At 60.2% G+C, this 27,415-nt stretch overlaps 9 protein-coding genes across 9 annotated transcripts; 4 read left to right on the top strand and 5 right to left on the bottom strand.

Annotated features, from left to right (window-relative positions):
- The first annotated feature begins 3,275 nt into the window (after positions 1-3,275).
- On the top strand, positions 3,276-4,576 carry B0H18DRAFT_987955 (uncharacterized protein). Its single transcript, XM_048044881.1, has 4 exons — positions 3,276-3,400; positions 3,456-3,783; positions 3,879-4,399; positions 4,487-4,576. The coding sequence occupies exons 2-3, from the start codon at positions 3,520-3,522 to the stop codon at positions 4,161-4,163; spliced, it is 549 nt and encodes a 182-aa protein (XP_047897261.1). The 5' UTR covers positions 3,276-3,400; positions 3,456-3,519; the 3' UTR covers positions 4,164-4,399; positions 4,487-4,576.
- A 597-nt stretch (positions 4,577-5,173) lies between these two features.
- Positions 5,174-7,004, top strand: B0H18DRAFT_55766 (uncharacterized protein). Its single transcript, XM_048038592.1, has 3 exons — positions 5,174-5,723; positions 5,798-5,945; positions 6,781-7,004. The coding sequence occupies exons 1-3, from the start codon at positions 5,274-5,276 to the stop codon at positions 6,813-6,815; spliced, it is 633 nt and encodes a 210-aa protein (XP_047897262.1). The 5' UTR covers positions 5,174-5,273; the 3' UTR covers positions 6,816-7,004.
- Positions 7,005-9,147: 2,143 nt separating this feature from the next.
- Positions 9,148-9,964, top strand: B0H18DRAFT_987962 (uncharacterized protein; the record flags this gene model as incomplete). The annotated part of the gene is given in 4 exon segments (XM_048044882.1): positions 9,148-9,237; positions 9,281-9,381; positions 9,422-9,507; positions 9,527-9,964. Coding segments are annotated over 4 exon segments (715 nt in total), but the record flags the coding sequence as incomplete, so codon positions are not given.
- A 1,558-nt stretch (positions 9,965-11,522) lies between these two features.
- B0H18DRAFT_952479 (Metallo-dependent phosphatase-like protein) lies at positions 11,523-12,749 on the bottom strand (the record flags this gene model as incomplete). Its single annotated transcript, XM_048042109.1, has 6 exons — positions 11,523-11,684; positions 11,716-11,824; positions 11,902-11,946; positions 12,003-12,157; positions 12,220-12,626; positions 12,740-12,749. The coding sequence occupies 6 exons, from the start codon at positions 12,747-12,749 to the stop codon at positions 11,523-11,525; spliced, it is 888 nt and encodes a 295-aa protein (XP_047897264.1).
- A 96-nt stretch (positions 12,750-12,845) lies between these two features.
- On the top strand, positions 12,846-14,732 carry B0H18DRAFT_987967 (allantoinase; the record flags this gene model as incomplete). The annotated part of the gene is made up of 7 exons (XM_048044883.1): positions 12,846-12,878; positions 12,902-13,044; positions 13,098-13,320; positions 13,380-13,451; positions 13,502-13,555; positions 13,612-14,274; positions 14,327-14,732. 7 exons carry the CDS (start codon positions 12,846-12,848, stop codon positions 14,483-14,485), a joined length of 1,347 nt encoding a protein of 448 aa, XP_047897265.1. The 3' UTR covers positions 14,486-14,732.
- B0H18DRAFT_1116047 (uncharacterized protein) lies at positions 14,580-15,073 on the bottom strand (the record flags this gene model as incomplete). Its single annotated transcript, XM_048033349.1, has 4 exons — positions 14,580-14,678; positions 14,729-14,782; positions 14,833-14,969; positions 15,034-15,073. 4 exons carry the CDS (start codon positions 15,071-15,073, stop codon positions 14,580-14,582), a joined length of 330 nt encoding a protein of 109 aa, XP_047897266.1.
- A 6,094-nt stretch (positions 15,074-21,167) lies between these two features.
- On the bottom strand, positions 21,168-22,399 carry B0H18DRAFT_55995 (uncharacterized protein). Its single transcript, XM_048038604.1, has 5 exons — positions 22,136-22,399; positions 22,018-22,080; positions 21,846-21,890; positions 21,490-21,732; positions 21,168-21,416 (listed from the first exon to the last, which is right to left on the bottom strand). Exons 2-5 carry the CDS (start codon positions 22,036-22,038, stop codon positions 21,258-21,260), a joined length of 468 nt encoding a protein of 155 aa, XP_047897267.1. The 5' UTR covers positions 22,039-22,080; positions 22,136-22,399; the 3' UTR covers positions 21,168-21,257.
- B0H18DRAFT_1116048 (uncharacterized protein) lies at positions 22,249-22,654 on the bottom strand (the record flags this gene model as incomplete). Its single annotated transcript, XM_048033350.1, has 2 exons — positions 22,249-22,381; positions 22,428-22,654. The coding sequence occupies 2 exons, from the start codon at positions 22,652-22,654 to the stop codon at positions 22,249-22,251; spliced, it is 360 nt and encodes a 119-aa protein (XP_047897268.1).
- Positions 22,655-25,187: 2,533 nt separating this feature from the next.
- On the bottom strand, positions 25,188-27,095 carry B0H18DRAFT_1116049 (uncharacterized protein; the record flags this gene model as incomplete). Its single annotated transcript, XM_048033351.1, has 7 exons — positions 25,188-25,514; positions 25,563-25,682; positions 25,741-25,908; positions 25,964-26,290; positions 26,339-26,612; positions 26,694-26,848; positions 26,994-27,095. 7 exons carry the CDS (start codon positions 27,093-27,095, stop codon positions 25,188-25,190), a joined length of 1,473 nt encoding a protein of 490 aa, XP_047897269.1.
- Between the last annotated feature and the right edge of the window lie 320 nt (positions 27,096-27,415).

Below are 27,415 nucleotides of genomic sequence, written 5' to 3' on the forward strand. Positions count from 1 at the left end.
TCATCCCACTACGCCTGGTACTAGTAGCCGCTACCAAAGCCGCATCGCCGCAAACTACACCATATTTGGAACGCTCACCACAAGGCGGGGGATCGGGCTGGTGTGCACCCTCATTTGGCAAGTATTCAAGAACGAGCCACGGCGGAGGTAGATCGAGTTCACCTGCCCCTATGCCGTCCCACTTGTTTCCTGTAATTGTAATTCGGTATCTGCTTCCGCTGCGCAATTTGTGGAGTGGAAGTCGTCACATGGACGCCTGCTATATGAAAGTAATGATAGTAGTAGACACGAGGCTGCATAAATTGAAGACACGTTGCAACGGTGCGATATGGTTGCTACGGCATGTTCCACCCCAGACCTCTTGCCGGCAGGGCTGCTCGTCGTTAGCTCCTATACTTAATTGGCCTTGAAGAACGATAGTGCAGAGGGCATTGATCCGCGGCCGGCGAGGTCTTCGTTCCGAGACCGGAGCACCCAAGTTCCAACATTCGCGGGATCGTCTGTAGTCTCGGATTGAACAGTCTGAAGCTGCCGTAGCCTATGTATTCACTTCAATGAGAGCGAGCACCATAAATGAGAGCAGGTTGGTGACGTACATCATAGCTGCGAATATATGATTTTCCAACAACAGGGCTACCAGTGGCCAGAGTATGCAGCTGTATGTAGTTGAGACGTAGATCACAGCTAGAAGTAGAGTGTTTGCACTTGCCTGAATCGAGGATGGCTTAGTACAAGCGGAACGGATGTCGGGATCCAATCCTACGCCAGTCTACCGAGCCGAACTATCAATAACTGCCACAGCTACAGACCTCGATGGGTTATCCATCAGCGGCCCGGGGAGTGGCGCGCACGAGAGGCGTAGTACATACGAGCTCACAATCATTCAGTGCGACGAATGAACGCGATTCGCGACGTGTTCGACCACAGCGACGGCCACGCCTAAGGCCTGCCATTGCACGGTGCCAGCGTACCGTGCGATGCACTATATTCCAGTCGCGCGCGCGACAACACGTCCAAGCGAGCCCCGTCATCTTCCTATTCGATACACGTCCCATTTCTAGGCTTGTCAAGCGGATCGCAGTGAGAATACGAGCCGCCACAAACACGCTCCATGATCTGTGCCGCACGGAGGAGCCATGTCCTCTGTCTATATTTGCAGAGGAGCTACAATTTCCCGTATGCGGGCGAGAGGCGTTGCACGACTCGTCAACAACACTGGTGCGGGAAATTCGCGATTGGTTCGACCGACAGAATCGTTCAACGGCCATGCTCAAGGCGTGCCTTGATCCACACGGCGCATTGCGACTGTCGCGCGCGGGCGCATGCCCGGTCGACGCCGGATATCTCCCGATCCTCTTGCTCCACTTCAAGGGGACCACTAGAATGACCGCAAACACCAAGCAAACACGCACCAGAGTCTTCCGTCTGAACAGGACGCCACGCCCTCGGAGATAGTATTTTATCAGAGGCTTGGAGTTCCCGCGTGCAGGCGCAAGTGAAGCGTGGCGCTTCTGGTCGCGTTCTTGCGCCGCGTGTGGCCAGGTGTAGCTCCTGCAGGCTTCCTACTCGACGGCAGTTACCGTACGCCATGAGCAGCTGCATCGTGGCGCAAGGAGACGTAGCGCTGTCGAGAAGAAGTAAACCGCATCACTCGCCGAGAAAACGAGGGAGACCAACTGCAGCACACCGCATGCCAGTAGCGGCTAAGTAGTACCCGCTGACTGAGAGGAGGTGGCGCAAAAAAGGCTCATAGATGGGGTGATACGTTGGACCGCTGGATCCTTCGTCTCGGCAGTTCTGGGAGCTGAGGACGTCCCGACAAGATTGCGTCGTGAAGCCCGGATATTCTTCTCAGCTTCTAAATGTCTTGCGCGCTCTGTTTTTCGATTTGCCCGTCACTATAGAGGATATGTCAGAAAATGGCCTCGCTCGTGGACATGAGCGAGGAGGACAGGGTGATGGGCTCTTGGAGAACCTTGTGTAGCCACCTGGCGCGCAAGGTAAATCATGATCTGCTGAGCCATAGCGGGACCACCATAGCCCTGAAGAAAAGGCTACCGTCGCCCAATTCCCTTGCGTTGATTGTCACCCATACGCGGCCGGCGTCAGCCTTGACACCGAGGGGAGCGCGCGAACAACGGTAAGTGGGCTCTGCCGGCGCCCCCGGCGAATATGGCTGATCAACAGGCAGAACGCCGTGGCTTCTCCCGCGGAGTAACGGCACCACATCTCCCTGACGCTGCACTGGCGCGGCCGCGGGTGGAAAGTGCGTCCCAGCGTACGGCGTGATCTGGGGATCTGTCGAACGCAAATCCCGATTGTCGAGATTGATGTGCGCACCCGCGCGCGCCGTACCTCTCTCGCTAAGCCGGCTGGCTTCGCGGGCTAGCAGTTTTTCGATGTGGGTGTGGGTGGCGCGCCTTCGCGGACGTAGCCGCGGCGTGTTGCCATAGGAAAATTTGTGACGAAGGGCGAAACATGTGAACGTGAGCGTATCGCGGACGGCTAACACAGTGGCGTTGAATTGAAGAAGACATACTGGGGTTAGAAGGCAGGATGACCCTGGCACGGCAGGCGAAATCACGGATCCAGCACACAAATGTGCGTAGACCGCAGATAAGTAGATGCTGAGCCACTCTGACGGCCGACGGCCGGTTTCGCACGAGGGACTGCTGCGACTGCTCGTGGCCTGCTTTCACTGGATCGCCTTTCTGTAAGTACAAGTAAGCGAACACTTGATAATGTAGTGGCTGACGCCCGACATGTCAATTTCCACTGTACGTACCTTTGGCCTTGATATGCGAAATTGACAAAGCACGCTCTATCGGCATTTTGCACGTTCCATGATGTAGGCCGCATACCTCCTTGGACAGTTGGTCAATTCGCTCTCTGACACATACTCGACATGTGGAGTTTCGTCTTGCACCGTTGACCGAATCTGCACGAAGCAGAGACCGGTGTTGGGCACAAGCGCCTGTACGCATTCGCGGTACTTGTCTGTGTCACGCACGGGCCCTTGAGTCAGGCAGATAGAAAAGAGAGGACAATCTCTCGTGCACGCTGCGCTACAGAACGATTAATCCGAGCCACCACACCATCTTGGATAGTTCGAACTTCGAGCGCATAAAGTATGGAGGCCTAGCAACCGGACCCGGTCTCAAGATGGTGGCGCAGGTGTGGCGTAGCAATCCGCGGCGAACTGCCCAAAAAGGGTCGCTATTAGAGATTATGTAATCACCGTGCCGCGAACGTGTTTGGCGTGAGAACACGCTCCCGACGGGGCCTCCCCGTCCTCCTCGACGACGGCCAACGCGACTGCACGCTACTACGCGGCCTGGCTGATCTTTGTGCAAAAAAGCAACATTCCCGCCAACATCGCATCGGGATCCACATCGAGATGGTAAGTCGCGCTTGCGCAGATCCAGGCTGCTTTGTGGTCACCACGTTCATCCAAGATAGTCTTTGAAAGGGTTGACGTCGCCGACGTCCGCACAGACGGGCTTTGCGCAGGGCAGCGCGATGGATGGGGCACCAGTGGCATCGTCGTCCTCAGCAGCGGTGCCGATGCCGCCTGAACTCGAACAGACATTAACCGTGCTCTCCTCACACCGATCGGTCCTGGGCTACATGCTCCTCACGCGTAGCCATCCCATCACGATCATCCGACATTCGGGTGTCGTCTTCGAAGGCGAGCAAGGGCGGAAATACGCGAGCGCAGTTGGGCGGATCGTCGATAGCGTGCATCGGGGGCTGGAGGAGGTCAGCAGCGACCAGTCAGAGCCGGTACGTCCTCCCTGCCCGCGGCCGAGGCCCGTCCGATAGTCCGAGCGATACTGACAAGTTATCCCTTGCACGACTTCGACCGTCGCTGCCGCCAGGATGATATGCGGTTTATGCGAATCCGCACGAAACGGCACGAAATCATGATCTCGCCCGGTACGTCACGCGCACCTACTGGACCTGACTCCCGCGAACGCCGCGTCTCATGGTTTGCGTTGCAGACGAGCGGTACCTTCTCGCAGTGCTCCACGACCCTGCATCATGAAGGCTACTACTTACTGGTACGGTGCGATAACGTTCAGTTTGTGTGGTCGACTTCTAGTGTATTGTGTACGTTTTGGCTTGATACCCTGCCCTCCTTCGTTCGGTGCGCCGTCGCGTGACCAGGGGTTGTAGTCGCCGTCGTTCAAGCGTGGTCCAGAAGGGTGTGATACATGCATCCGCCTCCTATATGCCACTGGGCAGGGCTGATGTGGCGCAAGGCCTTGCTCGGTGTGACTGTCGTTGCGATAGGCGAGGAGAAATATTGCGATCATGCGCCACATGGAATGGGACCGGGGACTGGTGTGTCCCTGTTTCCCTCGCCGAAGCCGCCGCCCTGCTCAAATCGTGATCTAAAGTGCGTCTTCTGAACCCGCTGACATAAGCTGCTCCCGCCTCTAACGCTTATCTGTGCACTTGCCGTACGCGTTTGTTCTACGCCCAGGGGCGGCGCGCCCTGACTCTGTCTGACTGGGGCGTGTCGGGCGCACCGAACGTGGGCAGTCTCAAATAGAGGCATGTTGACTGAGCCTGACTCTGCGCGATCTCGTTCAAGATGGCGGGCCGCCGTGTATAGCAGGACACGGCCAAGCCGACGGAGAGACGCACGCGGCACTTATTTCACCATGGCGAAGTCTCGACCCTGAGAGCTTCGCGCTGCTAGCACAGTAGCATCACCAAAAATGGCTATCTCGCCAGGCTACTCCCGAACAACTCGGAAAACGTGCAATTTCGCTTTGTCCCCGTCGCGTATGACGTGCGCCTTGGCTGCCGCGGCCGTGCATTGTGTGCGCAAGACTGCCAGACCGTGGCGAGCTCAGGTTGAGTGTGCGCCGACGTGCCCGCCCATGACCATGCTCAGGGGTCGCGGGCGAGGCTGGCCAGATAGGCATGACCGGTTGCGCCCGCATGCTCGGTTCGTGATGTTTCCTGTCCATCACGCCTCTGACGGCGTGCGGAGTTACAGCCTCCGTTAGCCAGATCGCCACTTCATTCCAGATCGCCCCGCCCGCACAATCGAGATGCGACATCTCGCACGCTGGGCACAGTCACACCAACAATGAATTCTCGCCGTATTTTTGTGCCCTATTTTCCCGGTCCTTTATTCGTCGCGTCCAATCCAGGCCTGCCGCCCGCATTGCATATTACATCCTCGCCCTCCAGCGTCCCTCCCCTCTATTCCCACCGAGATAGCACGTCGTCTTGTACGGCGCGTGCGAGTCGCCGTCACCATGTCCTCTAGGTCCTCTGCGTCCGCCACCCCTTCGCCTCATACCGGACCCTGGCACCTCCCACCCGCCGCGCGTCGTAGCAGGGCTGCCGCCGCGGGCCTCCACCTCATCTTCGACTCTGCCTCGGACCGCAACTCAGACTCGTGCGCGGACTCGCCGAGCAGCTACTCGGACGCGTCCTTCTCCTCCGTCTCCTCGTCCAGCGGGCCCGCCACCCCCCTCAGCCGCCCGTCCTCGCCCGCGATCGTCTCCGCCGCGGAGCACCTGGACAGCGAGGACTGCTGGAACCTCATCCCGTACCACGTCCCCTGGGGCAACGAGTACTGCGACTACACCCCCGGGACGCTCCCCGGCCCGGACGGCCAGTGCTTCTTCCTCCGCTCGCCCACCCCGCTCAAGTACAAGCGCACCGTGCGCGCATGCACAAAGTGCCGCGACAGGAAGGCGAAGGTACGTCCGCGCCCCGTCCTCCTCTCTCTTCTCTCCCTGCCCCGTCCGCACCCGCCTCACGCCGCCCGCGACAGTGCTCGGGCGACCGCCCCGCGTGCGTGCGCTGCGTGAGCCGCGGCTACATCTGCCAGTACGACCCCGAGGAGCCAAAACGCGCCAAGGGCCCCGAGCTCGCGCGGCAGCGCCGGCGCGACAAGCCCGACCGCACCGTCTCGCAGTCCACCACGCCCGGCGCGGGCGCGTCGTCGTCGCTGAGCGTGCCGCCGCTCGCGTCGGACCCCATGCACTTCTCGCCGAAACACGAAGAGGTCGACCTGCTCACGGAGCTCGGTGGGTTCGCGTACCCCTTCACGGACGGCCACGCACATGCGGATCCCTGGGCTGCATCGCAGACGCACCAGGCTGTGCCGCCCGAGGCATCCCACCCAGCTCCGGGCGCGGCAGCGGGCTATCCCATAGCCCCGCCGCAGGACTCGCCCCGCTCCCACTCCCTGCTCCTCCAGCAAGACGAGACCCACGTCGCGCCCCCGAGCCTGCACATGGACCCCGCGTACTCGTGGCCGTACCCTGACCCCGGCGCCGCGGCGCACCCCGACATCCCCGCGTCCGTCCACGCCCCGCGCCCCATGCGCCGCGCGCAGGTGCCCTTCCTCGCCGCGCCTCAGCGCCCGCAGCCACCCCCCGCGGCCGCGCCGCCCATCGCGATCCCGCAACCGCCCATCCTCCAGGCCGCCCTGATGCCCGTCGCGGAGCCCGCCCCGGAGCCGCAGCCGGAGCCCGCATGGCAGAACTACGCGCAGGCGGGGCTCGACGCGTTCGCCGCGCAGTCCGCGCAGGAGCTCGTCCACGGCTACATGCCGTACGAGTGCGTGCTTCCCGCCCCTCCCGTGCTGACACCCCGCGCTGACACACGCTCTCATTCTCGACCCGCACAGCTACGCACCCGCATACGCGTACACGCACGCGGCGGCGCAGGAGCACGCGGCGCAGGCGTACTACGACATGGCGATGTACGGCCAGGACGTCGGCGTCGCGCCCGCGGCGACGTACGGCGCGCCCGCGCCCCCGCCGTACGTCTCGTACGCCGCATAGGCTTATCTCGCGCTGCTCCCGTCCGCTCGTCGTCCTGCTCTGCTGTTCTCGCCTCGCCTCGCATCCCCCGTACATACGCCGCCCGTGTATATAGCCTGTACGTGTACCCCCGCCCCCGCCCCGCACTCACCCTCATTGCCACTGCGCCTCGCCCCCGGGATACCGTACCGCGCATCCCCGGCCGACTGCCTGCTCGCCCATCTATTTATCCTCCTTGTCACATTACCGCCTGCCCGCTTCCACATCCCTCTCTCCCTCCCTCTCCCTCTCTCTGACTCGTTCTCTGTTTCTGTCTCTCGCTTTGCGTTTGCGTCCGGATCGTTGTTTGGGACACTTGCGGCTCGGTTCGGTTACTTATTTAGTCGCGTCATCATCGTTTCAAGTTGGTCCGGTTGCATCCATCCCCTCCCCCTCCCCACGTCTCTTCCTCGCTCGCTCGTCGCATCCCGCCCAGTACCATACCCGCATCACACACACATATATACACACTCGTGTCCTTCTCCCATCGCGCCGCGCCGCTCGTAAGTAAGTAAGTCGCAGTGAAACTCGAAACTCGTCCGCGCGTCGTGCGAACGTGGGCGCGGCCCGCCGCCCGCGCGGTGCTTCTAGCGGGCGCGCCCTGCGTGACGGGGGCGCGGCCCGCCCCTGCACGCGCTGACACATCCCGTCGCGGTCATGGCGCGTCTGCCCGAGCATCCCGCCGACGTCTGGCAGTGGCGTCGTCGCGAAGGTAACGCTGCTAGCTGGTGGCGCACGGACCCCCTGTGGCGCACACGGCAGGGGCGGGGCCGTACTGCGTTCATGATAGGGACGCACGGTATGTCCAGACACACACTGGGATTGCGGATAGAGTGGATACGCGCTGGGGCGGCGTGGGGCGACGATGCGCCGCGGTGCCTGTCCGCTGCGCTCGGACTCGGGAGCGAGAGCCTGAGCGAGGCTGAGGGCCGAGGCAGGCACCGAGCAGGTCGAACGGAGGCTCACGCGGGGGGCGGAGGGCTGAGGAGGTGAACTGCACGCGCGGCGCGAGATCGACGACGCGCCGGGTGCCGATCGACGACGTGTGGCGCAGGTTCATTAAACTGATGCGTGGACAGGATGCTGGGAGCCCCGCGCTTCCGCTTCCCTGCGCTCTCTACGCGGGCTTGACGACCATTGCGTTTGTCAGCTGCGGTGCGGTGCGTCATGGTCGTGTGCGGGTGTCACGGTGCGCCGTTGGGTGTCTTGGGCCATGTCGTGAAGCCATTGAGTCGCGGGTTGCTGTCTTTTCTGTTCTTACCCTGGGATGGGCATGCACAGGGCGGAGACACGCTGCGGCGGTCCCTCGGGAGTGCAACACGCCTGGTGCGATGTTCAGTGTTTGGTTCGGTCGAGATTATATGCTGCTTGCATATTGGAGGCGCAGGGACGGTCAAGTCCTGCGGTTCATTGATGCTGCACCTCCGAGCCCATTCTGAAGCGATCATCGCGTTCACGCAGGGCAATGACCTGCACAAATGACGATCAATATATGCGTGCCCAGATATTAATCTGCGAGGTAGGCTCGTGTCCCGCCGTTGATGGAGACTGACCTGTGCGAGCTGGTGTGCCGTTGACGGCTAGCTATATGCCATGGAGAGGCTAACGCTGGACCTGATTGACCTGACCCGGCAATAGGCTACAGATGAATTGCCCTCGCGCGAATATTCAACCTTGTCCTCACAGCAGCCCTCTGGAACGCAGCACCGAGTGGAGGACCACTGGCGCAAGACCGCATCCGCGTCGGTCCGGCAGGTGGACCGCAGAGCTCGAGGGGGAGCGGGCGACGTCGCCCCGCGAAGCAGGCTACTACTGGCGGTACACGCGGCAGGGATCGTACGTACGGTACGCCTCTCGCAGCTGACTAGGACTGATGCGGGGTGTGTCGAGCAGGAGGAGCAGGAGTTGCCACCCGACGTGCCCGATATCGGGGGCCTCCCAAATTGCAATTGCACGGCGCACGAGCAGCCACGCGTGAGACAGATTCGGACCGTGCAGCGCGATCGTTGCCGCACGCCCTACGTGCGCGCGCGGGCCCTCCCTCCTCACGCAGCCGCTTGCGACGCTGAGAGCGGGATGGGCCGTGCGCGGGCACGTACGAGCGCAGACAAGGACAAGGCGGCTCCCGTGCGAAGCGTGATACGCGCATTCGTGGGACGCGCACGCCGGACGTGGACGAGTCTGCGTACGCATGCAGTGCTGTTGGTTGCCAGACGGCGCGGCCCCGCGCCAGATCCATCCTGGCCTCGAGGCTCCTCGAGGGGCTGCGAACCGCGCGAGCGTCGGAAGCGAACAGCAGCCACCCCCGCGCGACATGCGTGGCCCGCCACGGTTGGGCCCGCCGTCGCGTCCGCCGCCGCTCGGTGCACAGACGGTCGGCCGAGGCCCCGCGCAGCCGTGGGCGGTGTGCGCCACTGGGCGGGACAGATGCATACGGCGATCGCCAGGTACGCGTGCGCGATCGCATCACCCGCCTATCCCCGCGCGCTCCTCCCGCCTTCTCCTTCTCCATCTGTACCGATCCCCACCGTGCCCGCCTGCACCCTCCGTCCGCAACGAGCTCTTCTCTGCCCGCGCGTCCTGGTTAGCGCACCGCTACACGGCGACAATGGCTGCCATCCGCGTCGAGGCCCACGTCCAGAAAAACTTCCACCGCGTCGATCGCAACGACCCGGTGCTCGCCCCACCCCCAGGCCCGTACGTCCCTCCAGCCGCCATCCATGCGCTCGACCGTCATCCGTACGCTGCCCCGCTCGGCCCCAGTCCTAAAGGCGTCACACACCGGCCCATACCTGCGAGCTGCGCGCGCTCCCCTGCGGAGGGGACTGGCCGCGAACTTGAAGCCTGGTTAGGAGAAGGCTCCCGTGATTTCTTGTCGCCCTGGGTAGACCGCGGTGCGTCCGTGTCCACGTACGTGCTTCTCCGCTCCGTCTGCGCCCCCGCCCGAGCAGACGGACGTCAAGCAGCTCGCAAACCCGACGGACGACTCACAGGAACAGAAGAGCGAGGGCGCCGCGCGCCGGGCCATGCGCACGAGGCCGGGGACCGTGGCGTTCCGTACGCACTGTATGTCGTGCAGGTGCCAGACGAGCGCGCCGAGTTGCACGGCCTCCGTGGGGGTGCACGGGCGGGTGCGCGTCGAGTGCGCATGGCTGGCTGGTTCATAGCTGGACCGGACTGGGGAGTGCACGCCAGACTTGTGTGCGCCACGCTTGTGTGGTCCGGCGCCGAACCACTCTCTGCCAAGCACTGCGCCCGTCCACCGTGGCATCTCAGTGTCCATCGCAGAGACCCACACCCGCGACGCACAGTGCACGACCTCCCATCCGGACTGCAGGCCCCTCCGCGAACGAACGACCGCCGCCGCGTCGCGCGCCCACTGCCGCTGCATCGTACGCACGTACTACTACGTCCCCGCTAAGCTAAGCGACGCGCACACAGCCCGATCCGCGAGAAGCGGCCCAGTGGCCCCGCTAGGCCGATCCACCAAAGCCCGCTGGGGTTCTCTGGAGAGCCTTCTAGTCGCACAGACGATCGTAATCGCAAACGCGCCCCCTCCCCCTGGCACGTCGTGGTACGTACGCGGCTGTGTGGTTATTCTGCGGGTGTGCTGATGCACGGGCATGATCTGATTCGCACCGCGTTTCCTTCAAGTGCTTCCTGCCCTCAGGCTCTCGATGGGCGTGCTGGGCTAGCCGACGGCAGGGTTGGCATGGGTCGGGGTCGTGCACCCACCTGCGCTCGAACGTCTACTTACGTAGGGAGGGGAGGGGTGCGCCCGGCGGCACGTACGATCACGCACCCTACCGCGGGCCCGAGCTGCGTACTCCCCATATCAACAGTTAGATCTCACACGGCGCCGGCCTGCGCGAAGTCCAAGCACGCCGCTCGTCGACGGGAGTGACTTGGGCGCCCTCCCCGCTCAGGCAAGCGCAGCCCGCCGCGGCGGGTCCGATCTCCCATCCGCATCAGCGATCGCAGTGCAGGTCCCAGTCCCGAGTCTCCGCACAGATTCGCCCAGTTCGAAGTGTCATGGCATGCAGGCTTCGAGCTCGCCGTCAGCCTTAGGCATCTGTATCAGGCCCAGGGACGACCGCGCGACTGTGCGATTGGATGGAAGGCACAGGGCGTCCCGGACTCGGACTCGAAGGCGACTCGTCTGTAGTAGCACTGGCACTCCATGTGTATTGATAACAGACGAGACCATTGACAAGACTACTACATATCTGCGCAGAAGGGGAATGGGGACTCGGGTGTCGAAACTGAGTACGGACTCGGGAGGGGCCCGACGGCGAGGGCTACCGGCGGAACCGACGACGGACGCCAATCTGAGTCGTTTGACTCTTTGAGAACGGGAGAAGGCCAGGCGGGGCGCGATGTTGCTGCGCGGCCTGGGTATAGGGGGAGGGGGAAGGCGCTGCTGAGGAGGTGGGCTGGGCGATGAGTGGGGGCGCGGTCCGTGACTCGGATCAGAGAATGGTGGCGGCGGGTCCCAGTACATACATAGCAGCGCACGGACAATGACACCGTGCCGAACACGCACACTAAGCAGGGCCAATTATCATAGCATCCCAAACCGCGACTACTACATACTGCAAATCCAAGTCAACACCCATCGCCGCAGCCCGGACGCACGCACGCACCAACGAAAATACAAATATAAGCCCACCCGGCGCGGCGGTGCAGGGCTCACCAGACGCTCTGCTGCTGGGGCGGCGCGGGGCTGCTCGGGATGCTCTGCGGGAGGACGGTGCTCCGGGCCGCCTCCTTGAACGCGTCCGTGTCCTTGCGGTACTCGATCTTCTCGACGCGCAAGCGCTGTCTAGTGGAACGCGGTGTCTGGCTGGGATTCTGCGGAGGCGGGGAATGCACAGAGGCGTACTGTTTCGCGGCCCAGGGATGCAGCGAATTCGCGTGCATCAGGGCGGCGCGGGTATCGCGAGACGGGCAGAGTAGGCAGCCAAGCTCCACCGCGCGAGGGCTGGACGAGTCTATCCGCACACAGACGGCAGGTCACAGAACCGAAAAATCACCCATTGACGGAGCCTATCCACCCCCCGTCGCGGACCCAGGGTTCACGAAAAAGCGGTTGTCATACTCGACCGCCTGGAATCTGCGGGATGGACATGCATGAGAGCGGAGCGCCGCCCCGGAAGAGGGCGCACGCACGTATGTGTATGCCCCGAGATCGGCACGTCGACGTCCAGCTGCCGCGCGATGGCGTTGAGCGAGTCGAGGTCGCCCGTCGGTATGCACTGGTGCCCGTGCACGACGTCAATCCGGATCGGCGCGTGCGTCACCGTCGCCGACAGCGGGAAGTTGCTCTGCCCTCGCCCGCATCCTCATCAGCGCACACCATACACCCACAGGGGAAACGCGAACACACCTCGTCGTAGTCGCCGCGGACGACGTGCACGTCGGGCGCGACGCTGCGGAGGTACTCGAAGGTCTCGCGGTCGCAGACGTTGCCCGTGCAGAGGATCTGCTGGATCTTGCCGGGCACGAGGAGCTTCTTGAACTTGGCGGGGAGGGCGTGCACCCTGTGCGGGATGTGGAGGTCGCCGATGACGAGCACGAGCACGATCGCTACGGTGGGCGCATTGTCGGGGTGGTCGTGGGTGGACGGTTCGCGGCGGGTCGAGCAGAGCGGCGCGGTGGCTGCGCCGTGCCCCGGGTGGGGATGCGCAATGGGCCCGCAAAATAGCCTTAGCGCGCGGCCTAACGCCTTACTGTATCGGGCCGGGATCTCGGCCAGACAGGGTACTCGGTCAGTCGACCACCATGGGCTCATTCCTAAAGTTAATTACAAGAAAAACATATCAGGAGGTAGAGGAGGATTGTGAGAGACGACTGGTATGCGTAATCTGTCGTAAGACTGGGAACTGAGCCTACGGCACTCGACTGACCGAGTACCATGTCCGGCCGAGATCCCGGCCCGATACAGTAGTCTCTTATCTGATCTAAATCGTACAGACTGGATTATGCTTTCCCTCCGTCGACAAAGTCGCTGCGATGGCCTCTCAACGCGTATCTTTTGAGGAAAATGTTTTGTCTACGGTAGCCTGAAGCCGGCCACCGTCGTCGTAGACGCCGCGGCAGGCAAGATCACTGAAGTCCATGACGATGTACGCGACCAGGCGAGCTTTCCAGACGTGGAGCACGCCAACTGGATCGATGCTGGAGACAAGTGCATTCTCCCCGGTCTCGTAGAGTGGGTCATTTCCAGCCGGGAAATCTGCACGCAGCTCATGAAGCCGGAACCAGCGTCCATGTCCACCTCAACGAGCCAGGCCGGACGGACTGGGAAGGATTCTGGACGGGCACGCGTGCTGCGGCGTCTGGCGGTGTCACGACAGTCGTGGATATGCCCTTGAATTCCATTCCTCCGACCACGACGGTGGCGAACCTCGAGGAGAAACGTGCGGCTGCGAAGGGTCAGTGCTGGACGGATGTCGCCTTCTGGGGCGGTGTGATTCCCGGAAACCAGGTAAGGCGTCCGCCCTTCCACACTACCGAGCATGTCTACTCACGGGAGCAGCATGGCAGGCTCATTTACGACCACTGATCGATGCTGGCGTGAAAGGCTTCAAGTGCTTCCTGATCGAGAGCGGTGTGGACGTATGTTCTGTTACTAGTCCACCGCACTCCGCCCTCTCATGCCTTGGCAGGAATTCCCGTGTGTGAATGAGACGGATCTCCGACTCGCCATGGACCAACTGAGGGTGTGTCCATTCCGCGAGCCATGACCCGCACTTTTATAATGACATACCGCATACAGGACGCACCTACCGTCCTCTGCTTTCACGCCGAGCTCGACAAACACAGCCATCCAGCCCCCACCACAGATCCAACGGAGTACAACACGTTCCTCACGTCGCGCCCTCAGCAGCTCGAAGTCGACGCCATCGCGCTCATCACGACCCTCCAGAAGCAATACCCCTCCCTCCGGCTACACATCGTCCACCTCTCCGCCGCCTCCGCGCTCCCGCTGATCCGCGCTGCCAAAGCGTCGGGCCTCCCACTGACGGTCGAGACGTGTTTTCACTACCTCTGCCTAAACGCAGAGCAGATCCCCGCCGGCCGCCCCGAGTTCAAGTACTGCCCACCCGTGCGCGAGGAGGGCAACCGCGCCGCGCTGTGGGATGCGCTGCTAGAGGGTACAATCGACTGTGTCGTGAGCGACCACAGCCCGTGCGTTGCGAGTCTGAAAAGGTTGGAGGACGGGGACATCATGAAGGCGTGGGGCGGTATCAGTACGCTCGGGCTGGGGTTGAGTTTGTTGTGGACGGAGGGGAAGAAGCACGGCGTGGGGATCGAGAGGATCATAGAGTGGTGCGCGGTGAGAACGGCGAAGCATGCGGGTTTGGCCGGGAGGAAGGGCGCGCTGGAGGTGGGGTACGACGCGGATCTGATCGTCTGGGATCCGAAGGAGGAGTTCACGGTAGGCCGTCCTCCCTGTCAGACTCTGTCGGGAAGCTGAATGCTGTGCGCAGGTGACAAGGGAGTCGTTGAACTTCAAGAATAAGCTCACCCCGTACGAGGGCCTGAAAGTGCAGGGACGAGTGCAGGAGACCTACGTACGAGGCCAGCTCGTGTACGACCGTGCGGGTGGTACGTTCGAAGGGTTGCAACCCGTCGGGCAGCTACTATAGCTTCGGACCCAAAGGGACACGAATATGAACGATAAATCTCTGTATGTACTGCAGATGCTTAAACACAGACTAACTGCACAGGTGCTCCCAAACTTCAATGATCACGCCGCATCTTGTCGCGCAGCCGCATGAGCGCCTTTCCGAGCTCGTTCCTTCCTTGACCATCGTGTCCACATCCCCAGAAGGAGTCGACCTGTTTGGATGATGAGCGTCGGGCCTAGTCATCGCGAGCAAGGTCCATACCGGACTGTCCTCAATGAGTTCGGCATCACCCGTTCCAAGGAGCATGTCTCTCAACTCCGAATGCTGGGTGAACTTGGCCTCAAGACCGCGTCCATGACGCCCACGTTGACATCAAACCAGTCCGTGCGCTGGAATTTACGATATCGCCCCGCTTCCTCGAGGGCAGCGCGGGCGCTAGGGAGGTGGCGGATTCGTTCAGCTAGTTCTGGCTGAGTGTCTATGAACTTGTGAGCTTGGAAAACTGTATGCGATCCGTGGCTTAATGAGAGGGCTGATAGCTGTTCACTAGATCTGAATGGACGTACGGTGCTCCGCGGTCGGGTACCGGTTGTTATCCCAGTGCATAGGAGTCCCGGCGAAGTTAGTAAATCTGAAAAGGTCGGTCAAGTTCGCCTTTGTATGTTCACATAGAACATGAAGACATACTCATAAGATGGGTCGTGACGGTGATAGAAGAGGATTGGGACGGTAACTTTTGCCTCAGGCAAGGGCAAATGTGGCTCGGGAGAAACCGCCCGCGGATGCACTGGGGCAAGGCGCTCGCCTTCATTGACTCCGCGTCCGTCTGCGAGACCAGATCAGAACTGGTTTTCGCCACTTTGGCCCCCACCACACACCTCGTCTTTGTGTCTCATATTGATGTCCGCGGGACTGGGCGATCGCTCAGAGCGGTGTCTGCGTGACTCGGCTGAGGCCGACGTGGTTCCCTGACTGCGACGTTGACTCGGATGCGCTCGAGTCGATCTCGTTGACTCGTTGCTGCCTGAAGGCCTCTAGCTAACCCCGCCCCCGCCCCCGCACTCATCCTCGCCTTCATTGCCACTGCCCCCGCCCCGGGAATACTGTACCGCGCATCCCGGCCGACTGCTCGGTCATCTCTATTTATCCTTGTCATATTACCGCCTGCCCGCTTCCACATCCCTGTCTCCCTCTCGCTCGGTTTCTCTTTATCTCTGTCTCTTTGCGTCCGCGTTCGGATCGTTGGTTGGGACACTTGCGGCTCGGTTCGGTTACTTATTAAGTTTGGGCGTGTCATTATCGGTTCAGTTGCATCCCTCCCCACCCCACCCCCACGTCTCTCTCTCTCTCTCTCCCTCGCTCGCTCGTCGCATCCCGCCCAGTACCATACCTGCATCGTACACACATATATACACTCGTGTCCTTCTCCCGCCGGCCCGCCCGTGAGTAAGTAGTAAGTCGCAGTGAAACTCGAAACTCTGAAACGGCCGTCGCGTCGTGCCCTCCGCGCGCGGTGCGAATGCAGCCACGGCAGGCGCGCGGTGCTTCTAAGTAGCGTGCGCGCGCCCCGCCAGTGCGAGTGCGCGGCGCGCGCTGCCACATCCCGTCGGCGTCATGACATAGCCCGAGCCCGACCTGACACTGGCAGCGAAGGGACGGCCGTCGACGTCTGGCAGTGGCGTCGTCGCGACGGTAACGCTGCTCACTCCTCGCTGGTCGCGCACGGACCGCGGCCCCCTGTGGCGCACACGGCAGGGCGGTCCAGGGACGCACGCACGGTATGTCCAGACACACCCCGGCTCTTGGTCCTGACCGGGATTGCGGATAGAGGGGATGCTATGGGTCGGGGTGGCGCGGCCTGCAGTGTCCGCTGCACTCGGAGCGGGAGCCAGGCACGGAGCAGGTCGAGCGGGCGCGGTGGCTGAGGCGGGAGGGCGCGGTGGCTGAGGCGGGAGGGCGCGCGCGCGGACTGCTCCCGGGCGCGGCGTCGGGGCTGCGGACCTGATGGCGCGGCGCGGACGCGAGATCGACGGCGGTGCCGATCGGGGCGACGTGTGGCGCAGGTTCCTCAGACTGATGCGTGGACAGGACGCTGGGAGCCCCGCGCTGCCGCCTCCCCGCCAGCTGTCGCGCTCGCTACGCGGGCCTCGGTCTGTCCGGTGCTGTGACGACGGTGGCGAGTGTCGCTGCGGTGCGGGTCGGTCGCGGTCGCGGTCGCGTGCCAGTGTGCGCCGTTGGGTGTACGGCCGTGCCAGTGTTCATGAATCCATCGGAGTCGCGCGACTGGCGGGGTGGCTTTTTCTTTTCTTACCCCGGGTTTGGCGTGCACAGGGCGGAGACATGCTGCGGCGGTCCCTTGGGAGTGGAACACGCCTGCGCGAATGTTCACTGTATCGGGGTCGGACGAGCGTCGTAATTATGCTGCTTGCATATTGGAGGCGCAGGGACGGTCCAGTCCTGCGGTTCATTGATGCTCGGCCTCGGAGCCCATTCTGAAGCGATCATCGCGTTCACGGAGGGCAATGACCTGCATCAACAAAGGACAGACGACCAATATGTGCGTGCCCAGATATTAATCTGCGAGGTAGGCTCGTGTCCCGCCGTTGATGGAGACTGACCTTTGCGAGCTGGGGTGCCGTTGGCGGCTAGCTGTGGCCACGGAGAGGCTGACGACTTGACCCTGGTTGACTTGCCCCGGCAGTAGGCTGTAGATAAACTGCCCTCGCGCGAATATTGATAACATCGCCCTCGCAGCAGCCCTCTGGACCGTCCAGACGAACGCAGCACCGAGTGGAGGAACACCGACGCAAGGCCGCGTGCGGCGGATGGACCGCAGAGCGGGGGGCGGGCGATGTCGGCCCCGCGAAGCATGCTACTGGGGTACACGCGGTACGTACGGTACGCGTCGCGCAGGCGACTACTACTACGGACTAGGACTGATGGGGTGTCGAGCAGGAGGAGGAGCACTGGGAGTTGCCGCCCGACGTGCCCGATATCGCGGTGCCTCCCAAATTGCAATTGCACGGCCGGGCCCTGCGCAACAGATTCGGACCGTGCAACGCGATCGTTGCGCCACGTCACGCTCTACATGCGCGCGCGGGCCCTGCCTCCTCACGCAGCCGCTTGCGACGCTGAGAGCGAATGGGCCGTGCGCGGGCACGCACGAGCGCAGGCAAGGACTCGACAAGGCGGCCCCCGTCGCGAAACCTGATACGCGCAAGCCTGCGTACATATGCAGTGCTGTTGGTTGCCAGACGGCGCGGCCCGCGCCAGATCCATCCTGGCCTCGAGGCTCCTCGAGGGGCTGCGAACCGCGCGAGCCTCGGAAGCCATTAGTGACAGGCATCATCCACGTTCGTCTAATGGAGCGCTGACTAGCTGATCGAAGGACCCCGAATACTAGATCGATTTCAAGTCGAATTGAATACGGGCGAAATGAACCGAAGCGACTGTCGATCGCTAATCAACCGAAGCGACTGCGCAATGAACCGAAGCGACTGTCAATCGCTAATCGCATCAGTTATTTATGAAACCATCACCTGATTCGCCACAAGCTAAGTAAAGTACAAGCGCAATCGACCATGACTCGAGACGAATGAATTACCTTGTGCATGGTTAAAGGCATCTATCAAGTGAGTGAGCAGGTGAGCAAACCGGAAGTGCTACTACCCGGGTACAAGACAGGGCTGGCGTCAGTCGAGCACAGCGTAGGCGGAGTCAAGTCCTCCGAAAGCGGGTGGGGTGGGGTGGTGCTTGTGGTTGGCCGGCTTAGGTGCGGACCATCACCAGAAACGAACACGCACACCCGTGCTGAAGAACGGTGTGAAACGCCGTGCGCATGAAGCGTGATGGATGCCAGGGTGTGAGGTTAGTGGCGGGGGTGCGATGTGGAGGCCAAGTTCATGGATTACGCTTAGCAGAGCACCAGAGTCGGCGGCGGTGATGCCAGGCTACGTGACGACACCAGTGGGCTCGACGATGGTTTACAACGCATCGAGTCGCCCAGAGTGTCGCAGGGATCAGTACTGGAAGTCGGGTGAGAAGTGACAAGATCAGCTCCCCGATGACCGGGAGAGCCGATGGCAGCGTGCGGACGCTCCGGCGGGTCCACAACTCTCCGGAGACGTGTACGCGTCTCCGGGGACGACGTCTAGCGTAAAGAGCTGCGTCCGTGAGTGCAGGGCGCAGAGATGGGTGGCGGAGGGGAGGATATTACTATAACAGTGTTGGAAGGCAGCGTTGTGGTCGAGCTACCAAGCGATATGAGTGGACTTGACGGCGTGTTTCCACAAGGACGCGGGATCGCGAGGGTGATGAGCAAGGATAGCTTAAGTCAGTAAACAGGTGAGTAGGCGAGGCTAGACGTACGAGCAGACAGGCCAACGGCAATGGATAAGCAGAAAAAGGATAACCGTTGCTATCCTCGACAGTTCTGGATTCCCGTGCCTCCCCGGGCCCCGCACGCTCTCCGAGTATTGCACTCTCAGTGGCGCCTCGTTCCCATCCTCCCACAGTGATACAAGGACCGCCTTCAAGGCCGGCGCCCTCCGCAATCCTTTCGAATATGCGGGTTCGTGCCGGGCAGGAATGGATCAGTCGAGTCGGCACGCAAAGCAGTTATTATGAGCAACTATATGTAGCTAAACTCGGGCAACCGCTCACTATGCTAACAAGCTAGTAGTATGCGAATCAAGTGCGTGTGGGCGAGTGCAAGGTGGCGCAGACAGTAGCGAGATCGGTAAATACTTTTTGAGGTCCGCGCCTGTGACTCTAGGTCGCAACGTGGCTGGTTAGGTTGCGTGCGTGGGACCGTCAACTGAGTCTGGCTCTCAGTGGAGGGCGAGCCAAATGCTACACGAAACCCCCCAGACCGCTAGCGGGATACCTGGAGACGACCTTGTCGACTGCCAGGCACAGCGTTGACCACGTGGGAAACGCAACACTCCACCAAAAAAAAACAAATGCTACACGAAGGCTCGACTGTCGAAGGTAAGTCCTTGAGTCTTGGCAGTCACTGGTGTTCACCTCAATCTTCACAGCTAGTGCATACTCGAGGAAACATGACGAAGGATCTTATCCGCTCATCTCATTGCATTCGACTGTCTGTCTAGTATCTACCCAGTTTGCTCGCACTTGGACGGCCAAGTGCAAGCACAGGTGTGGTGGGAACGGCGAGAAAGTCAGTCGTCATACCCGTCATCTGTATACATAAGCATATGCAAATCGCTCGCCCCATTCACAGAACAGCACGAGCCGCATCGCACGAGAGAGGACACGGCTCACTGCTCAGGGAGCAGACAGGAGGACAAGTGGACGGGGTAGGTGCCGCAGGCATGGCGGCGCAAACAGGTGGGGCTAAGAGGGCGACACGAGGACCGGAAATTGGGTCCTCGGCCTGCGTGTGCGCATTGACGATCATTCACAGGGACCGACTGTGTGACGCGTTCGCTCTGCGTACCGGGGAGGGATCTATGGGCCGGAAACATTGAATTAACTGTCTGCGTGAAGTTAGATGGCCGGCCCATCTGGCATAACTTACTTCCAGCCTTGTTGGGGTAGAGCAAACAGCCAGACAGTGGTGTGCTGAGAGGTTGGTCGGACGCGGCACGCGGAGCTGCCGGGTGGGCGGGCTGCGAGTATGCGCGGCGTGATTCGCGCACACACTGCTGATTGTCTGCCACGGATGCACGCAGGATGTATAGCATTGATGCACACTCGGTAGAATAGGACATGCATTTTAGTAATGATATTGAACAACCTGAACTGGCCACAACAGTACATGGAACGAACGGACTGCGGGCGGGTGGACGGGTGAAACGGAGAGGCGAGCGTCGAGCGTGCCAACGACGACGGTGACCGACACGAGACGGTGGAGGTAGCAAGGAAAATCGACGGCGGGCGGGCCGTTCGCCGCTCGCTCGGCCGAAACTAACACTATGCTGCGATAGTCGGTCAGCCCGTGCCGCGCAAAGAGCAAGCGAAGAGCAATCGAATTTCAGGGAAAGATTAAATAAAAAATGAATTGAAAGCGAAGCACGCTGGGCAGAGACGAAGCGAAGAGCAATCGAATTTCAGCGAATTGTCAAATTGAGAGCGAAGCGCGCTGGGCAGAGACGAAACGAAGAGCAATCGAATTTTAGGGAAAGGTCAATAGACAATGAATTGAAAGCGAAGCGCGCTGGGCAGAGACGAAGCGAAGAGCAATCGAATTTTAGCAAAATGTCAATATAAATCAAATTGAGAGCGAAGCGCGCTGGGCACAGACGGAACGAAGAGCAATCGAATTTTAGGGAAAGGTCGATAGAAAATGAATTGAAAGCGAAGCGCGCTGGGCAGAGACGAAGCGAAGAGCAATCGAACTTTAGGGAAAAGTCAATAGAAATCGAATCAAAGCGTAACAAACCGAGTAGGAGTCAATTACTATATCAATACTATATTAATCAAACGAGCGCAATATCTTCACAGCACGACTCAATATATATATAGCTTTTGGCGACTGGCTCAGGATTGGGGCCGGTACCTGTTCGCGGTTGAGCGCTACCCAATGTCAGCGCCCTCCGCAACGTGCAGACTGTGCCCGGTGTCGTGTCCGGCGGCGGGCCAAAGGACATAGCCCTACGTCGTGTCCAGCGAGAACTCGCAGATCAACGCGTCGCGCGCTCAGAAGTGAGCCGCGATGTGTAATATAATAACTTGATGTCGGTTGACACGCTCAACGCGGCCGACGACGCACTCGACATTGATGGTGTCGTGCGGGACGAGCCCGCGTAGATGGTGAGTGGTCCGAGCGCTAGCGCCCAGCGCGTTGCTCTCGGCCACACCCACTCAACTGCGACTGCGACTCGGGCAGCCCCCATGACCGCCGGAGCGCACCGCAAGCCGCTTGCACACAGGCGAGCTCGAACTGGCTCCCGGCTAGCTGAACCACTACTGCCAGTTCACTGTTAAGCTAGGAAGGGGAATGGCACGGGGCGAGCAGGGTAAGCGAGCGGGAGGGCTCGAAATCGAAGGTACGTCCTCACCGGATGTATCCACCCGGTCGCCGCCGCCTCTCTCTGCAGTGCTCGTGCGAGTACGCGTCCCGACGAACATGGAGTTCGTCCGACGTGCATATGGCTGGCTATGAAGGCAGCATTGAACCGCGCCGCTTCCGCTAGGCAGTGTGAGTTGTCGGTACGTATGCGACGCGTCGGGGTGGGGAAGACGGGGAAGTTGCAATAGCTGGGGTCGTCAAGATCGCCCTGGTGGTCGACGTACGCGCGTGTCTGGGCGTGAACGTGGGTGTTGAGCGTCGAGGGGGAGCGTGGCACGGTACGTAGGGTCACCCAGCCCAAGGCGCGGGTTCGCGTGGAGGAGTCGGAGACGAGGAACCACTCACGTAGGCGGGGTCGAGGAGGCACGAAATGTCCACGGCACGCGAATTCTGGGATTACATTGAGTGGCGGTGGAGATAGTGCGGGAGATGGGGGTGCGGCGAGTGCGGGAGGAAGGTCGCGATGTACTGTAGAGATGGTGCGCGCGGTCGTGGTGGTGACGGACACAAGACTCACCTCCGCGACGGTCGTTGCCATACTCCTCCCGCGCAAACACCCGCTCCCAGGCTAGCATCTTCACTGAGCATAGCACCATGATGATTAGCATGGTCAACGTTGAGGCGAAAATACTTACCGTCTTAGCTGAAACTCGTGCTCGTACCATGGCGAACTACTGCGTCCGAGTCAGTTGAGCTGATAACACAATCGGAGAATGGGAACATCACCTCCAGATGCACTTCGTCCAGGCTATGCGGCCTTCGTGCCCGAGACCGCGCCCGGCTTGGGGTGCTTGAAGAGGTGGTTTGCGTCGACCATGATGACGCTGCGCTTGTGCACGTAACTGTTGCCGAGGTGGTTGTAGGATGCAATGGGGAGTGGCCTGAAGACACTCGGCGAAGACGGGCTTGAACTTCGTCGGGCCTGACTGGAGGTCGCCGCCGCCGATGAATGCTTTGCGGCGCTCTGCGAGTTCGATGACGCCCGGGACGAACGTGTTCTGGGGCGCGCCGTTCGCAAAGGGCTCGCCCGTGATTATGAACGCGACGGCAAACAGCGTCGAGGGCGAGACCTCAGAGTTCAACGCATTGAGGGCCACGAGGAGCGCGTCGGCGGAGTCGTTCACACCGGGGACGATGTCGCTGTAGCGCTCCATGTTTGCGGCCCAGAAGAGGACGACGCGGCGCCCGTGCTCTGCCTGTCACTAATGCAGAAAGTCCGATCCACGGGGACGGGCGTTTCCGAAACGCGCAACGCGCAACGCGAAACGTCACGAAGTGTTACCAACTGTGACCCGTTACGCACCTTTTGTGGCCCGAGTACCAAGAATAGCAAGCTGAGTAAGCCGCTTCATTCCATTCACTCGGCTTATATGCTGCTTCAAAGCCTCAGTAAGTATTTTGGCTTGCTACTAGCAGTAGTTGAGTCTGTATTAGTCGGTGGTTGATTTCTCACAGTGTTTCCGAGCGCACGGGCGCCCTGCAACGGTGCAACCCGATTTGGAAAGCTCTTCCAAATCAGGCAATAAGCGCCTCACTTCGCGCGCCCCTCGCTACATCCGAATGAGTTGATACTTAAATCCAAATCTTCCTCAACTACTTGCTTGCTGCTTGGGAAAATCACTGTAATAAAAGATTTAAAAGGATTACTTTCAATATACTTGTATTTTCTAGGAGCAACCCTTGGCTGACCGAGCGACACAAGTGGCCCGATGCCCCTGTAGGTGCTTTGTCAGTTACCGTATTCAGTAAGTAACACTGTGACGGACGTTTCGCAGAGGCGTTTCGCAGGGGCGTTTCGCAAACACGTTGCGCAACGCCTCTCCCAGTCGATCGGACGTTCTCCACTAATGGCATCTCCACGCAGAGCTGCTCGAGATGGGCCTGCGTGTCCGTGCCGGAAACGATGTTGTCTAATGTCCGTACAGGTCTCCTGGTTCGCGGCGATGAAGTCGGGGTAGTAGAGCCGGTATGCGAGCGCAGACGCGGCGGTGGCAAGCAAGTCGCAGGGTTGTTGAGGTGAGGGTAAGTAGCGAGGGGTACTGACGCCGGCCGGGATCTCGGGCACCTATTGCCGTTTTAAAAAGTCATGTCGCACGGTGCCACACGTGTGATTTGCGCGCGGCGACCTCCTCACGCAGAACGACGATTGCTCCTCAACCGCTGCGAGTTTCGCCTCGATTCTTATCTCATTGGATTCTACTCGTCGAGCCCGAGGGCACTGTACCCAGCAATCCACGCCAATCGAAAATCTCGAAATCACCATTTTCAGGTGTGCTGGCAGCTCAGCCCTCTCCGGCATATACATACATCACTTATCGCTGAGTAGCGTCCGCGCACGATACATGATTCGCGCTCTGTGACCGCGGTTCCATCATGTATGAATGCTCCGGTGTCCGTCATGTATTATACAATGCATTAGTACATTACAATATCCTGGCGGTACCCTGCCCGGATTCGGGATCCCGCCACCCTCCCGCTGACGCTGCGTGTGCACGTTGCTACTCGACGTACACGCACACCTAGCTCCCGGAGGCCTTGCCCTTATCGGGAACCCCCCTACACCCAATCCGGCGATGCCCCGCTCTCACCCGCCGGCCCCTGCACGAGGCGGCGCCGCGTGTTATGCGAAGCGTGACACCCTGAGCACTAGCTCACAACCTAACCCTTAAACTCGGGTCTTAGGCTGTTCGATCGTTCTTGCGGCGGTAGAGGATGGTTCGAGGACACTGCTAAGCACATCTAGCAGGTCGAGCGGGGTGTCGTTCACACTCTGGAGTATCGCAAAGCAGAACTTCTATAGATCAAACCAGGTCGAACTGAGGGTTCGACCGCTAATGTACACAGGCTTATATACAGAGAAGTTAGGGCAGGGCCCGGACGAGTCAGGTATAGAAGCCAATCAGATGCGAGAGGGGGAGGGATGAGTCACTGCGAGTCAGGGGGTGAGTCATACCGAGTCAAGGGAGTCAGAACGAGTCATGAGTGCATGTGATAGTCCGGGTACGCCGGACCGGGTACAGAGTGAGCCGGATGCCGAAGGTGGTGCTCGTGTGGGTTGCGCCACTCAGTATAGTACAAGTCGACGAGAGAAATAAAATAAGACGGACTTGTCGTAACATAAGCCCCTTCCTAGAGTCGACGTCCTCGTCGACTACACTACTCGTCCGCATTCTGGATGGTGTAGTGCCATCGGAATGCCGCGGAGGGTACCGACGACCTCTCCCGTGATAGCGTTGACGATGACTTGGGTGGTAGAGCAAGTGGGGGAGGGTGACGGCGATGGTTGGAACGTCGACGTCGGCGAGGTCGTCAACTGTCGCAGGGGAATGCGGGACATCCCTTCGACGGGTTTGTAGTTGGGTAGGATGGGTGGCAGTACGACCAGCACATCAGAACTTTGGGAAAATCACTGAAGGTCACTGAAGCCACTGAAATGGCGACTTCAGTGAAGTTCAGTGTATCTCAGTGAAGTTCAGTAGGGAACATATTTCGATCGAAAGTTCGTCGAAATTTCGTCAGTAAGCTTAGGGTGCAAGACGTCGGGAGGCATCAGCAGACGTCAGCGTAGATCCGCAGAGTCGGTGAATATCAGTTCGGGTATCTCGCATTGTCATTCACATATTTGATTGCAACAGTGTAGCCGGAACAGACAAACCGTGCAACAACAGATATATGACGGCACGAACTCTAGTTGTACTCGTCCCCATCTTCGTCAACATCAGTCGACGACTGGCGTCCAGAATCTCCCAGTGCATCGCCTCCCTCCCCTTCAGATTCACTGGGTGTGTAAAGACGCACGACCCGTTGCTTGGGCTCCCGTGGCTGTCGGTACTTCTCGCTCTTCTGGGTGTCTTTCGCTGCCTTGATGATCGCATCGAACTGATCCGGATGACGCGAGAGCCACGCGATGTTAGTCCTGAAGGCACCAAGAACCAGGTCTCTCGCGGCATCCCCATCCCATGCCGGGGTCCCTTTGTCACTGCCAGACTCCCACTGCTCAAACGAAGCCTGCACCTACAAATGAAGTGAGTTGATGTCGTGCGAGGTAGCTAGATGGCTTACTGCTGCATAACACAAGGCGAGGGCACCATAAGGACGCGGCCGGTGTATGTGTGAGTTTTCGAGGATTTTGAGATGCTTCGCGAACGTCTTCAGTATGTATACAGATTTCATGCGGCCAGCCTGCCAGGATCGCATCCTGTGAGCCTCATGTCGGAGCCGTCAAACTCCGCAGACGAACCTTTTCGTCAGCAACATTATTGAACGCCGCTCCATGAGGCTTGAGAGCATTCTCGACGTGCTTGGCACGGCCAGCTTTTCCACCTTCGACAAGCTTGAGGTCGGCATCGACAAGCCGTTTCGCCTTCAAGAGAAGGCCCTTGCGCCAGTCACGGACCTTCGTAGCACACTTGACCAACATTCATTAGCACGTAACAAGAGGACTACACAGATAGGTGACTTACATGTTCAATGAACTTGTTGCATTGCGTGTCGGTGAGGTCGACGAATCGGAATCTCGGACACACTTTAGACAAAATTGCCGTGATGGTCTCTTGGACGTCATCGAGGCTGATATCCCAGGGATTGTCGAGGGAACCGTAGTGTTCGATCAGTGTCGGATGAATTTTCGTGGACCACACCGCAAAGATCGCGGCGGGGACGACAGCGGCAGCGCCTCTAGACTTCTCTTGAGGTACATCGGCGGGCACGGCGCGTCCGTTTTGCTTTGGCAGGTGTAGCTTCCGCCTCGACATCAATGATGTCCACAAACTGAGATGACAAACGGACGCCTCAGAGCATTAGATGTCAGGCGGCACTCGGCGGGGCTATTCACGCACCTGTGCTTGTGATTTCCGAAGCACCACTGCGTCTTCCTTCCTCGAAACGACATCACCGTCCTCGAGACCTTTCTCCTGCACTGCGTTCTCCTCCTTTGGTCCGCCCTTCAAGCTGCCCTTCGTGCGACACTTCTTGGGAGCTGTGGTCGTTAAGTCCGCAGTGGGATCCTGCGTAAGGCCCGCACCGTCGATGATGGCACGCCAGTTCTCATTGAGACCGGATGTCTTCGAGGTCACTGACACTTGGTTCTTCTTGGCAGATGAGCTGGCCTTGCTAGCGCTGACAGTGCAATCCGCCAATCGTTAGCGCTTCAATGGCATGCGAGGTGACAAGTCACAAAAGACGCAGACTCACCTTGCTTTCGTCTTCGAGGAGTGACTATCCCGAGATGGGGCGGCAGACTCCTCAAAGGTGTGTTCACTCTGACGACGACTGGTGGCAGCGCGGACAGAAGCCACTCGCTCGTGCTTCTTGTCTTTGCGTGTTGACGCGGACACCTGACTCGGAGACTGATAACATCAGGATCAGATTGTATGACCATGTGGGAGTACACTCACCGGTGCGTACTCGGGCCCACTGCCAGACTCACTTTGGGCCTCAGTATCGTCATGCACCGTCCTGCTGCCCCATCCCCGACCCATATACCATCCTCACCTTCGTCCTGTTCGCCCATGTCAACATCCTCCTCGGAGCGCTCGCCAAGTGGTTCCCAGCCTCGTCAAGCAGGATGTCCTCTCGAACACGCCCGTCCTTCATCGTCGCGATTGCGGCCGCACCTGAGCTCTCTTTTTCTGCTAGCAAGCGGCTGTTCTCCTCGCGTGCGTCCGCTTCGACTTGCTTATCTGCTCGTTTCTTGTCTGCGCCTCTAGAGATCTCGTTCTTGGACCGCTTGTGAAGACCTTGGGTACGTGCGGGGTGTGGATCAATATGACGTGTTGTACGACGGACAGTGACAGCAGCAGAAGGTGTCTCCGCGGTACCACTAGGAGGTCCGTCATGTTGGATGTCGGCGCCTTCAGGTTCAGCATTGACCTCGGAGGTACGTGGTCTCTTGTGCTGCGTCTGACGAGCAGAAT

The sequence above is a fragment of the Fomitopsis serialis genome, assembly GCF_022376445.1.
Source record: "Fomitopsis serialis strain Sig1Antser10 chromosome Unknown B0H18scaffold_11, whole genome shotgun sequence".
Taxonomy (NCBI): domain Eukaryota; kingdom Fungi; phylum Basidiomycota; class Agaricomycetes; order Polyporales; family Fomitopsidaceae; genus Fomitopsis; species Fomitopsis serialis.